Raw genomic sequence first — 13953 nt, 5'->3', positions numbered from 1 at the left:
TGTTCCATGAACCTTCTGGAAAATAATGGACAAGAATGATTTGTTTCGTCCACCTCATGTATGGTCAGATCCTTAAAGCATGCCAATCTCCGCTTTCAATACTTCAAAAGACTCTCCAGATCATACTTTCTATAAGAAAGTGAATTATTCATTTTGGTGAATGGTAGTCCACCACAAATAATAAAGTCACTAACCAGTAAGGCCCAGTCAGAGGTTTCAATAATTTAAACCTTAACTCAACCCGTGGTAGTTGTGGTACAGAGCAGACAGGCTTAACTTGAGAGAAAATCTGTAAAGCATTCAGAACTAAAGGAACATATGAAAAGTCAGACACACCACAATAAAAATCCCACTCCAATTTATAAAAATAGGAAACATTTTATTAAGCCAATTGGCACCAAAATAAAATAAAAAGGGTATCGGAGCTATGATTTTAAAAGAAAGATTTAAGTGAAAATAGCAAAAAATATTCAATCAGGATTTGTCAATCGTGGCTGTCTCACCTGTGAGGGTCTCGAGGCACTATCGGATGATGCGCCTATTTGTTGAAACATCCAAGTTTTGAGCTCCCTTCTGAACTGCTGGAGCGGTGGCAAGGCTCTGAAGTGTAGGGGGGAGATCGTGCCAGGTCTGGGCCACCAAATAGGAGAACAAGCATCTTCCAATGTTGGTGCGGCGGATGCGATGGATGGCAGCTAGAGAGAGAGATCTGGATTTGAGTTTCCTGGTGGGCTGGTGAAAGGTCATGCGTTGGCTGAGGTAAGCTGGTCCTTTCTTGTGTAATACCTTGTATGTGCGGGTGAGTAGGTTATACTGGCATCTCTTACTGACTGGTAGCCATTGTAGTTTCCGGAGGTGAGGGGTTATGTACGTACGTCTGGAGAGGTCGAGGATAAGCCTGTCCACTGTGTTCTAGATTGTCTGGAGTTTCCTCATGAGTTGGGCAGTTATTCCTACATAGAGGGTGTTACTGTAGTTGAGTCTGCTGGTGACGAGAGCTTGTTTGACAGTTCGCCTGGTGTTGGTTGGGAGCTATCTGAAAACCTTACTGAGCATGCGTAGTGTGAGGAAGCAGGTGGTGGGGACAGCACTGACTTTCTTCTTCCTGAATAGCTGGTTGTCAAGGATGATCCGGAGGCTGAGGGTGTGTTCGGTGGGTACCGGAGTAGGGTCCAGTCCCAGAAGCGACCATTCATTGTTCCAGTGTGTGACCTTGCCTTTCCTGAAGAGGAGTACTTCTGTCTTGTCGGTGTGGAGTTTGAGGCAGTTGTTGTTCATCCAGTCGGCAACATCTTTCATGCATCTTTGGAATTTGTCTTTGATGGTTCTGGGATTGTTAGTCAAGGGAGAGGATGAGTTGGGTGTCGTCAGTGCAGGATATGATGTTGAGTCCATGGCTTTTGTTGATGTTGGCCAGGGGGTCATGTATATGTTGAAGAGCGTTGGGCTGAGGGATAAACCTTGAGGTACACCGCAGGTGATGTGCTTAGGGCGCGAGGAGTAGAGAGGGAGGATTATTTTCTGCGTTCTTCCTGTGAGGTATGATGCAACCCACTTGAGGGCTGCTCCTTGGATTCCAATCTAGTAGAGCCTGTTGATCAGTGTGTGGTGGGAAACAGTGTTGAATGCTGCTGAAAGGTCAAGAAGGATGAGGACCACTGCTTCTCCCTGGTCTAGCAGCATTCGGATGTTATCTGTGGCTGCTACTAGAGCTATCTCAGTGCTGTGGTTTTTCCTGAAGTGGGGGAGGGGTGTCCAGGAGGTCGTGGTTCTCCGGATGTCTGGCGAGCTGGATACTGACTGCTACAGAACCACAGAGTAACAATGGCAGTCAATGTTCGTGGTAGACTGGGACCTACACATGATTTGAGGTCGACTATGATTGAGCCCGTGTCAGATACAAGAAGTAGATTCGTTCGGGTAATAGTCTGAAAGCCAAAAAAAGTTACTATATCTCATTTTAGAAAGGGACTTTGTCAATTTTTTTGAAGAAACATTTAAAATTCTTCTCAGTCCCAACACAGAAAGGGACGATATTACTTTCTGAGAATAAAAATCCTCCCAGAGTGTGGCACAGCTGAAATTGTAGACATGGGACAAGAAACTAAGGCTGGATATTTGAGGCAGGTTGGTTCCAATGGAGCTTTGGAGACGTTATGCTGAGAATGTTCCAAAACACAATGAGGAATAGGGTTTAGTTGTGTTTTTTTTAATTTTTTTTTTTTTCTGTGGGCCTCGAGTGGGACAAAAATAAAATTCTATTCAACACCATAGAAATGTTGGTTGGATACTTTTCTAATAGGTCTCAATTGAAGTCTGTAGCAAAAGTGTGCAAAAGTTTCCAAACATTCTTCTGGTGACCACAATAGTACACTTCTAATGCCCCCAGGGGATCAGACGAGGCACGCAGAGACTCTGAAAGTGTCAGGCAACAGCCAATCCGGTGCAGTCACCACTGGTCACCTGGGGCGGCTGAAATTTGCCAGGAGGTGCAGACAGTCCGACTCACTTCCCCCAGAACAGGGTGCGAGGGACTCTATTTTATGGGTCCCAGTGCGGCCCACAGTCATGCTTTCCCTCTCCTACGGGAACACACTGCTGCCAGCGGATCACACAGCACAGTTCTACTGTCCAAGGGTCGGGCCAGCCTGCAGGATCAATCCTCAATCTAAAGTATGGGGGCCAGTACAGTCCGAAAACGGGCTTCCAGTCAGCATGACACTGCCGCCTCATGTCCCAGCTCTCCTGAGTTCCGCCGGGTGCCCCGGGGCAGCCAACACGGGCCCCCAGTCTTACCCCTCTACACACATGAGAAACCACAGAACCCAGCAGAGCGCAATCCACAGGAGAAGGCAGGACAAGGCATTCAATAATGGATGGGGGTGGCTTGTAAGATGACCCCCCGTGAGGGGGGGGGGGGGGGGTCAGCCCACATGCAGGTCCCATGCCCTGCGACACGTGCCACACATGACAAAGCCTTTCCCCCTGGGGCCAGGAGGCAGAGCCACGGTCCGCAGCACACCAACCTCCTGTCCAAGCAACTCGCTGCATATGGGACGGCATGGTCCACTCCCGGACGTGGCTAGGTCGCCACTGACGGAGGAGTGTGGAGGTGGAGGTGTCCAGGTGGTCCACCACGGGCACCTAAGGCACAGCACAATCTAGATATTTATTTCCACCGGCGCCACGGTCCCCAAGTCAGCAGGAAGGCAAGGAAGATGGAGGATTGTTTCCTCCAACTGCCAGAGCCATCTTACGTGCCTTCTTTTCAGCACTCCAGAGAAGATGAAGATGTTAATCTAGTGCATGTGATGCTACCTTGGTACCAACAAGTTCTGGGAAGTAGCTTATTCCAACTTAAAAATATGCATCTAGATCATCTGTCTCACTCACTATGCATGTGCCTTGCTCATCCATGATCTTGAGCACCCTATTCAAGCTTTTTTAGCTTGCCACCCCAGTGGATGCTAATGTTTAGATTCAAAATGCACCACCCAATGATTTTCATTGCCTTCCAGATTTGCGGGTCTACAATTTCAGTGACGTACCTTGCAACTACCATGTACTTCTTGCTCCATTAGATTTAAATGATTTGCACACAATGTGATATTTGACATTGATATGCTTTTATCTACTATTGGTGATGGAATCATTTTGGCTTGAGTCTCCCTGTTTGAATACTAAGTTCACTTAATATTTATGAGATTTATGCTGACCTTAAATAAATGCAGAAATATATAAAAAGTTGTTTTATCTAAAAGTGCTTCAAAGGAATATGATGTAGTGTCTGCTATGATTTCAAGATACATGTGAGGGTTGGGTACTGGTATACATGTTATGGGAACGCGTGAAACATTGCAGATTACACCAGTGTTTGATGACAGAGGCAGCTCTGTGGTGTTGTGACTAATCTGTCCATGATGCAGACAAACGAGTGTTACTTTTTCAAAAACATATGTGGAATGCTTTGTTAGCAGCTGCACATATACACGCAGGAAATGACTCCTTTAGAAGTCTGCTAGATGCTTCAGAATCTATTTGTACCATTATCAAAGAACAAACTTCTCCGAAACAGGTCTTTAAAGATATTTTCGGACTGCTTGAAAAAGGCTGCGTGGAGCTCAGCTAAAATTTACAAATTCCCCAAAGGAGGCCTTTTGAAGTTTTCTTAGAGGCTTCAGTAACACTTACAACAGCTTAGTGTTATTAAAAGCTCAGAAACTTCTGCTTGTCTGTTCTAGGAATCTCCTACACCACAAACGCCCCAACACCATCCATGTTCAGTTTCTGCTAAGGCAAACTTGTCTTCAATGTGCAGTGTACTCATTAACAAATAAGTTTTCTAAAATGTTTTTTGTGTGTTTTCACCTTACATGCTGCATATGTGGATCATGTCAAGACTCGTTGCTTAAGGTTTCACGCTTGTAAAGGTATGCATGTTAGAAACAATCTTTGAACGTCTAAGGCTAAACAGGGGGTCTCTAAATGTGATTCAATTTACAGGCAAAATTGGCTTAGCTTTTTTGCCCTGAATGATGCACTGCTCACTGTGATTGTGTTATGTAGGGAATGCACAGTTTGCAATGTGACACCTTTTCCCCTGAGTTTTTTATGCGAGTGGAAAGGCAAAAATTAAGCATTTGTAGTCAGGGAAGCTATGTCCCAGCCCTAAGATTTCCTTTCACAAAGCACTGTGATGTAATATTTTAGTTTGAATTGTGAAAACAGGTCTACAACTTAAGGAATGCAGGAACATGGTTTTCTAATTGGTCTAGCGGCAATACACTGCAGATCAAAGCGTGTGATTTAGGCATCTCACTGTACCTACCCCACCACAATTACCTTATCTGTCATGGGTGGGAGCGCTAACAATAAACTGAGCACCAGTATAAAGTGCTGGAATGGAATGTCTCAATATACCTACTACACTGTACCAGTGTCAAGGACTGCAAAGAGGTCAGGAGCTAATTTTAAGTAGGGGATGAACCAATTCAGTTAGGGCTGTTCCCCTAGGAATTGAGGTCTGGGGAAACCATGGGCCTATAGACACTCTATTGACCATGGACCTGTCAACGCCCTGCTGCGGGAAACCTATCTGATATTCAAGCCCGCACCCACCCACACATGCTTTACAGGAAGGTTAAAATACAATCCCTCCCACTCCCTGTACAACATCCCTTTCAAACATTATTGCATACGCGTCAGGAGCGCTTGCTCAAAGAATGCTGGACTCCATGTTTGACTGTTTAGTTGTTGAGAGCTGCCAATCCTAGAGGTAGTTAGAGCATGCAGGCGCCTGCACTCAGATATTTATGTGTGCCACATTGGTACCTCAACACTTCTGCAGAAGTTGTGCCAAGAGAGAAGATTAACCACAGTGTGCTAGTGTGGTGTAAAGAGAGGTTTGAGGTGCCACAAAAAGCTGTAATCAAGTACTTTTCACAATAAATTTACAAAGCGAACATTTCTTTTATTACTGGCATGGCCTGGACAAATTCTACAGGATTACGTAAATCGATTGTTGCAATAATAGGGGTTCGCTAGTTTAGGTATGAAAACAAAGACAGCACGGTGAACTTGATTAATTGCGAGATTTTATTGTTCGATTTAATCTGTATATTTTCTCAACTTGATATCACTCTGCTTCGTGCTACACAATCAGCTGTGCATATGTCTGTGTACATGGTTAGATCTTGGATTATGTCTTATGGTAAGACAATTTTTTAAGGTTTAATAGGGAAGTGTCTCAAGCCATTACAGTGTCAAAAGACCCACTACTTAATGTTGCTCTTATAGGGCGAAGGCTACTTGTGCCATATAAGACCAATGCCAGCTGCTACAGAACTTCACAGCTGTGTTTGCTGAGCTTTGGTTGGCAGTAAAGTAACATGGATTGAGGGCAGCAGGGAGAGAGCGTGCATGCCATGTGACTAAGGGAAGTAGGGCTCTCCCACACACCTCTGAACCCTGCCCCTGAATATTGAGGCAATGCCCAAGGTAAGGTCCTACAGATTGCCCCCAAAATCCCCATATCTGGAGCCCCTTGAGGTGAGAAAACCGAAGTCCAGCTCATATCTTGAACAGAATAATAGGCGCAAGATCTCCAGTGGCATGGGCGCTGCTGAAAATGTTTGGCTTCATCCAAACTCCCCCATAGGCATCAAGAACGTCAAGTCACCTGTGGTGGAAGTAGAGCTGGCCCGGGGACAGACCCCTTTCAACTGCTATGAACATACACTCCTCAGACAGAATTAGCAGTAAACACCAAAGACAGATTCCACAATAAAACTGTACATTCAATCCCATTGGACAGAGCAGAAAGGACAGTGTGACTGAGGTAGATCAGAGAGTAAAATCACAACTCCTGGGTACCTCATCCATGACAAGATTATCTCTTCTTCAATAGGAAATTTACTCCAGCAAGCCCAGCCCAGGTAAGTCACAAACGCCGCTTAAACTAACCAGGTCACAATAAAACAGTGGACTGTCTCAAATGGAATTATCTCAGTTCAAAAGATTTGGAAGGCTCCCTTTTCATCGGTATTTGTACAACTAAAAGACGTATAGTGTAAATGGCTGAGAACCAAGATGAGTCCCTCCCTGCACCACGAAGCTAAAACCAGCAGCACTTGTATTTTAGCATCACACGTGCCAACAGTTAAACTTTAACAGGCGCCCCAAGACTTCTTCTGGTTACAGCTCAGCCACTCACCTGCCATTCTTTGCACTCCTTGTGTTTGGCCAGTTGGAAGAGGGTGATCGCGTTGTACAGCTGCCAGAACTGCGGAAGAGAGAAACAGGTAGTTTGAAGTAATCGGCAGGATCCAGAGCTTCCACGTGTGGACAGTGATGAGGACATGACATGGGTGCTACAATCACATATCTTAAAAGCCCTCTGCCTGCATGTTCTCATATTTAAACTATCAGCAACACTAACTCCATTCCAGACTTTCCAAAGACTCTGCATCCCAGGATATCCAGCGGCAAGTTGTTCACTTAGGGCCAGATTCACAAAGGGCCTCTGCACTCGTGGTGGAGGGCCTGCAGTGGTGGCGGAGGCCCTGCAGCGGTGGCGCAGGCCCCGCAGCGGTGGGGAAGACTACACCCTAGTGGCGGAGGCCCCGCAGTGGTGGGGGAGTCTACACCCTAGTGGCGAAGGCCCCGCAGTCCTGGCTGAGGCCCCGCAGTCGTGGCTGGTGTCCCGCTCTTGTGATGGGACCTCTGTACTGCAGTTACCCATTGTGGCGGCCCCGCCACAAATTTGCACCCCGCCACAACTGCACGTGTGTGGAGGCCCTTTGTGAATCGGCAACATCTACTAACGTCGTTTCTGAATCCCCTTGAATGTGTGCACCACGTTCCCACAAGTATATTTCCCAGAATCCCCCAGGCATTTCATGTTGACTTTCCAATAGATTACAGGACCTTTAGGTGGGTACACTCCTGGACGGTCCCCATTTGCTCCAGCACTTGCTACCCAGATGCTTTCGGTTAGTGGCTACAAAATGGGCTTCTAGTAGCATTTGATCCATTCTCAAATGCGGCTTCACGCCAATAAACCACTTTTTGGGAGCGCGTTTCACATTGGAGGGACGCTCATCAGCCCCTTTCATTTCTTTGACTTTATTTTAACGTGATAACCTCTGAGGTGCCATTTGTGCCGGATACTCTGTAACCTAGAATTCCACGTGAATCGTATTTTTTTCTCTACCTCGTTATTATCACATTAGTGCACCAGCTGAAAAGGTTTATTAGGACGATCCATCCGTATACTGCAGTGGCAATAGTGCTTGAGACCACACAAGACACAGGCCATACAACTGCGTCCAACATTCATGCAGCAAAAACAAAAACCTCTGGATGTCAGCGCTTGTGTGGTGTTGAAATGTTCTATTTCCACAGACCCCGACAACTGGTAAATAGCAACGCTGCTTTCAGTACCGAAGGAGTCTGTGCTTAACAAAGGGATATCCACTCCTGCCGAGTCAAGTGGAGGGAGAATGAATGGAAAGATCAGTTGCTCACTCACCTGTCCAAAGAAGAGGAAGGGGAGCAGGAATGTCAGTCCCCGCCACATCCAGGACTGGAAGCCCTCTGCAACGAGAGAGAACAGATGTTTGTGCTGGCACAATGGGGAATAAGAAGTTGTGGTTGACACACATTAACTTTCTCCCAGACCACAAACCAGGGTAAGCACAAATAAATATATTTAAGACATGATTTCCACCCTCCTCTACTCACAAGTGACCCTATAGTATTTTCATTGTATCATTAATATAAAATTCTCTAAAGGATAGAATTGTTGTGCTGTAGGAGTGGCAATTGGCATTTGCCACAATAAATCATGAACAACTTGCTGAGAGGATCTGGCCTGTATGCATAAACACTGATGTCTGGCTTTAGTTTGTGTGTTAATAATACGTGTTACAGTAGAACCAGAAAGTGGTTGTGAAGGAATGGACAACAACAGTTCCATTCCTTCCGCAGTGTAATATTAGTGTTTTAGGTGTAACAAGGTATTCCACCGCTGAGGTTCTTCCTCTCTCAGTGCCTGTGTTATCTGGCTAGGTGGCTCTCTCCAAGGACACATTATATTGATACTATGTTATTTGATGATTTGCAGTTTTTTCTTTTGTCCTGGACCTTAGGTCATACCAACACTTTATCTCCTCCACACTCCTGTTGGTGTCGCCCATGGCTTTACTAGTCTCCTGATTACGCCTCCGGATCATTTTTTCAGTGCTCTCTGGAGTTGTAATCTTTCTAAATAATTTACCATTTTCAGCCGCATATTCTTCCACCGAAATGACATGTTCTTGGTCACGTTTTCTTTTCATTCTCCTCACATCTTTCTCCTATGGTTCCTGGCTTGGCATTCTGTTGCCTTTCAAAGGTTCAACAGAAGACAAAGAAAGGTCTGCTTGTCTCCATGCTCTAAATTGTGTAGGGACATTTCCAGGGTCTATGATATCATCATTTGCTACTGCTGCAACATTTGAAATATGTATGTTAAGATTCTCGATTTGAAACCCATATCAAATTGGCATTGACAGGATTCTGGTACTTTGATATAATTCCGGTGTTGATCAATGAGAAAATGTTACATACAGGTGTTCCTGTTTCTACATTGTCACTATCTTCACTGAAATCAAATACTAGAATATTCTCTGCCGTGTTTCACAAACCCCAGAACTCCATTTTACGTAGTTTTCTTCCATGGAAAACAGCAGCATTAGAGTCTGTCCATGGGTGTAATAATAGAAATTTACAACAAAAGCCTATCAAGCCTATCAGAGCTCTATTTTGTTTTCTGAATGTGCATAAAAAAGGCAATAGAATATTAAAAGAGGACTACTTTGCAGCATCTGTAATGCAAAATCATTTGTTCACAGAATGTACATGAAGTAAAAAAGTAGTCAGACAGGCCAACATGCAGGTGCGGCTAAAAGAAAACGAAGACTGAGTCTTTTTAGAGCCACAATGCCTTGTACTGGCAGTTTGGCTCTCAAATCCATTTCTTTTTTATGGCTAGGTGATTCTCTGAGGGTCTATAGAGTGTAAAAGCCGGGGAGGCGGTTTACGACTTCAATGAAGATACCTACGATTCAGAAACAGGACCACAAGTGTATAACCTTATCTTCTGCATCGTAGGATCTCCAGTCATAGTAATAAATGCTAGAATACAGTAGCAACCTACGTGTGTGTGTACACACACACACACACACACACACACACACACACACACACACACACGATCCGGTTTGTCAAATTCCTTAACTCACGTATGCAGCTATATTATTTTTGTTGCATCATTAACATAGGTTTCTCTAAAAGCATAGAATTCTTATGCAACTGCCATTTCCCCTAAAATATCATGAGCAACTTGCTTAGAGGACCAAGCCTGCGTGCCTAAACACTGATCTCTTGACCTGTATGCATTAGTTTGCGATGCTGTGTGTTAACAATAAGTGTTACAGTAGAAGGAGAAATTGGGGATATGGGAATAGACAACAACAGTTCCATTTTTTTCCATTATGTAATGCTGGCGTTTCAGATGTAGGAAGATCTTCCAGCTCTGAAGGTTCTCCCTCTGTCAGGGCACGGAGCCACATCATATAGCAATTGATATTATGTTGTTTGAAGATAAAGCACAAGTTACTTGTGTAACGATATTTCTGTAAGAGACATTAGTTAGTGATAGATTCCTTACCTTAGAATATCCCCAGGCGTCAGACCGGATCCGGAAAGTTTTACTAGCAGTACCCCTACACGTCAGTAGGTGGCGTTGTGCGGCTCCGCGTCCATCGCTGGCATCGTATGCACCGAGATGACGTCACGGAGAGTACTTAGGCGCCACCCATGCGCGCTGACGTCAGTTCTGTACACGACTTTCCGCGCCAGGAACGCAGAGCCATGCAAGAAACTGACCACTGGTGCCAGTAAACTAGGGCCCTGAATGGGATGACCTTAACCCTAGAAATCAGTTCTCAGAACGTGGAGGATAGGTGGGGCGGTAAGGAATCTATCACTAATTAATGTCTCTTACAGATATATCGTTACACAAGTAGTAACTTGTGCATCAGAAAGAGACACGTTAGTGATAGATTCCTTACCTTAGAATAGATACCCCAGCAATACCAACCCCAGTGGTGGGTCTGCGATCAAGATTACACCAGAAGGGTGGAGGGATCGCTTGACTCGGGCGACGCCGTTGTATGCCTCCCGGCGGCTGGGTTGTTTGTGGAAAACGAAAGGCTTTGAGAAATGGGATATGATTGGTATATGTAAGGTGGGTGATCTTTGGGCGAAGGGGTCTTTCAAAACGTTTGAAATGCTTAAAACGGAATACAAATTAAATGATAGAGAGTACTTCCGGTATGCACAGGTCTACCACGCGCTGTGTTCGGTCTTTCCGGACGTTGCTGCCATCCCCGAATACTCCCCGCTGGAGGATAGAGTGTTGGATGGCTATGTGCCCGACAGCACTATTTCTCTGATCTACAAAAAACTTATTAATGATCGCGCGGACTTGCTGATCCGTCTGCGGGAGGCATGGACGGGCGACGGCTTGGAACTGGACGATGAGGACTGGGTATCGGCGGTGGCCTCCCCGAAAGAGGTGGCGATCCCGGCCCGCTTACGATTCGTACAGCTGAAGATCCTCCATAGAGTGTATGTCACGGGGCCCGGTTTGCTACGTATGGGTTACTCGAGGGATGGAATGTGTAAGCGTGGTTGTGGCCTGTCGGGTACCTTTCTTCATATCCTATGGGAATGTTCGGAGGTTGTGCGATTTTGGAACGGTATCCACGCCGTAATGGAGGAGGTCACGCACGTTGCTCTGTTGCCAGAGGCTAGGAGGTGTTTGTTGAATGTCTGGGAACCGAATGACTATAATGTGGCACAGACGCAGTGGGTGACTTTGGGGTACATGGTGGCGAAGCGTAACATTGCACAGCTGTGGGGCTCCCCGAGGCCGCCCACGATCGCGGTATGGAAGGAGAATATGGACTGGTGTATGTTTAGGGAAAAGACGGTGTATGTGGCGAGAGGCAAGCCTGGGAAATGGACTAAGGTATGGGGTCCATGGAATTCATATCGTGGCCATATCTGCGCCCCGCCTCGGCCGTTAGAGGTTGATATTGCTTTGTGCCCCTAGCCACACGTTCAGCGGGATTGTGTAAGGTGTGTTCCATGCTTTGTCTTCCCATTGCCCCCTACTGCCACTTCCTGTCAAGAATTGCTTCGGATATTGTACGTTGTCCCCCGTCCTGGGAAGCGCACGCTGCTATTTCGGACTCTCATTGCCTTGAGTGTGTGTTGTATTTAATAGAAAATGAAACTGTTTTTTCCGATTGCTCTTGGCCTATGGCCACGGCCTGTTGCATGTGCTCACGAACTACCGGGAGCTTCGCCCCTGGTTCATTTGAATGTGTGGCGTTGCATTGCGGGCCCTCGGGCTCTGTAGCGGCCGGCCTTGGTGGTTGTAGGCCCTTGTATGTATTTTTACTGTGTAATAAAGGTTTCTTTAAAAAAAAAAAAAAAAAAAAGATTACACCAGAAAGTCACGGAGAACAGAACGGCCAAAGCCGTCTCTCCGGACCGGACTGTCAAGGCAGTAATGCTTGGTAAACGTGTGCATCGAGGCCCACGTAGCTGCCTGACAAATATCCTGAAAGGGGACGCCGCGCCCCAAGGCAGTAGTGGCTGCCGTTGCCCTGGTAGAATAGGCACGCAGCCTCACAGGAGGCTCCTTCTTAACCAACGAGTAACAGGCCTTGATACAGAGAACGACCCACCGAGAGATGGTCTGCTTGTGCACAGCCCGACCTCTTTTGGCACCCATGTAGCCAACAAAGAGCTGGTCATTCACCCGGAACTGTGGTGCGTGCTGCAAGTATATCGAGAGCGCACGTTTTGGGTCCAGACGGTGGTGCATCTCTTCCTCTTTCGAAGGATGCGTAGGCGGAAAGAAGGTGGGCAAAGTGATGGTCTGCCCGATGTGGAAGGGCGAGACAACCTTTGGCAAAAAAGAAGGACGGGTCCTTAAAACCACCTTGTCCGGATGAACAGAACGGAAAGGAGGTTTGGAAGAAAGAGCCTGGAACTCACTCACTCTTCTGGCAGAGGTGATAGCTACCAGGAAAGCCGTCTTGAGAGTGAGAAGATGCAAAGGACAGGTATGAAGGGGCTCGAAGGGAGCGCACATCAGATATGTCAAGACAAGATTTAAGTCCCATTGAGGCATTATGAACGGCATGGGTGGAAACGTGTGCGTAATGCCTTTCAGGAAACGGTTAACAACCGGGGACTTAAAGAGAGAAGGCTGATCTTGAAGCCTCAAAAATGCGGAGATGGGCGAAAGATAACCTTTGATAGTGCCCAGAGCAGAGCCCTGCTGGGCGAAGGACAGTAGGAACAGAAAGACCTCAGAAAGAGGGGCAGAAAGGGGATCCACAGACTTTTCTGTGCACCATGCCACAAACTTGTTCCACCGGCAGGCGTATACCGTCTTAGTAGAGGGACGCCTGGCTGCCAGAATGACATCACAGACTTCGGGAGGAAGATCGAATACTGTCAACTGTCGCCGCTCAATCTCCACACATGGAGGTGGAGGCTGGACAGGTTCGGGTGGAGGACCGTTCCCTGCTGCTGCGACAGAAGATCCTCCCGAAGAGGCAGTCGGATCGGAGGGGAGGGGGGGGGGGGGGGGGGTTGTCGATCGCCATGCTGAGTATCTCGGGATACCAGTATCTTTGTGCCCAATCCGGAGCCACAAGGATGACTTGGGCCCAGTCACGCCGAACCTTCTTCAACACTCTGGGCAGAAGTGGTATAGGCGGAATGGCGTACAACAGACCGCAACCCTACTCGGAACGAAATGCATCGCCGAGCGAGTGCCGCCTTGGAAATTCCAACGTGCAGAGCTGATGACATTGCGTGTTCTCTTCGGAGGCGAATAGATCTAACCAAGGCTCTCCCCACTGCCGAAAGAGACCTTGCACCACGTCCGATCCATCAAGCAACGGCGGCTGAGTTCGTCCGCCCTGGCGTTCAGAGAACCTGCCAGGTGTTGAACCACCAAGGTGATGCCTTGCTGTTCCAGCCATTGCCAGAGGCTCAGAGCCTCCTGACATAGGGTCCAGGACCCCAAACCGCCCTGTTTGTTGCGATACCACATGGCGGTGGTGTTGTTCGTGAACACCTGCACCACACTTCCCTGGACAGAGGGAAGGAATGCCTTCAGTGCAAGTCGGATCGCCCGAAGCTCCAAAAGATTGATATGGAGCCGGGACTCCGCCGGAGACCAGAGGCCTCTGATCTCCGCCTCTCCCAAGTGGCCACCCCACCCCAGGAGGGACACATCCGTCACCACTGTGTGCTCCGGTTGGGGAAGGGAGAGGGATCTGCCATGGAACTAATTGCACCACTGCAATTGTCGTGCAGTGGCCT

At 47.1% G+C, this 13953-nt stretch overlaps 1 protein-coding gene across 1 annotated transcript in view; it reads right to left on the bottom strand.

Moving 5' to 3' along the window:
* TMEM120A (transmembrane protein 120A) overlaps positions 1-13953 on the bottom strand; it is a 148324-nt gene that overhangs the window by 1331 nt on the left and 133040 nt on the right. Inside the window, exons 10-11 of the mRNA XM_085649615.1 lie at positions 8030-8094; positions 6713-6781 (exon numbers count right to left, since the gene is read on the bottom strand). Coding sequence (XP_085505741.1) covers positions 6713-6781; positions 8030-8094 — 134 coding nt within the window. The remainder of the gene's footprint in view (positions 1-6712; positions 6782-8029; positions 8095-13953) is intronic.

Source organism: Triturus cristatus, chromosome 3_2, assembly GCF_964204655.1.
Source record: "Triturus cristatus chromosome 3_2, aTriCri1.1, whole genome shotgun sequence".
Lineage (NCBI taxonomy): Eukaryota > Metazoa > Chordata > Amphibia > Caudata > Salamandridae > Triturus > Triturus cristatus.
This window is presented reverse-complemented; position numbering and strand designations above follow the sequence as displayed.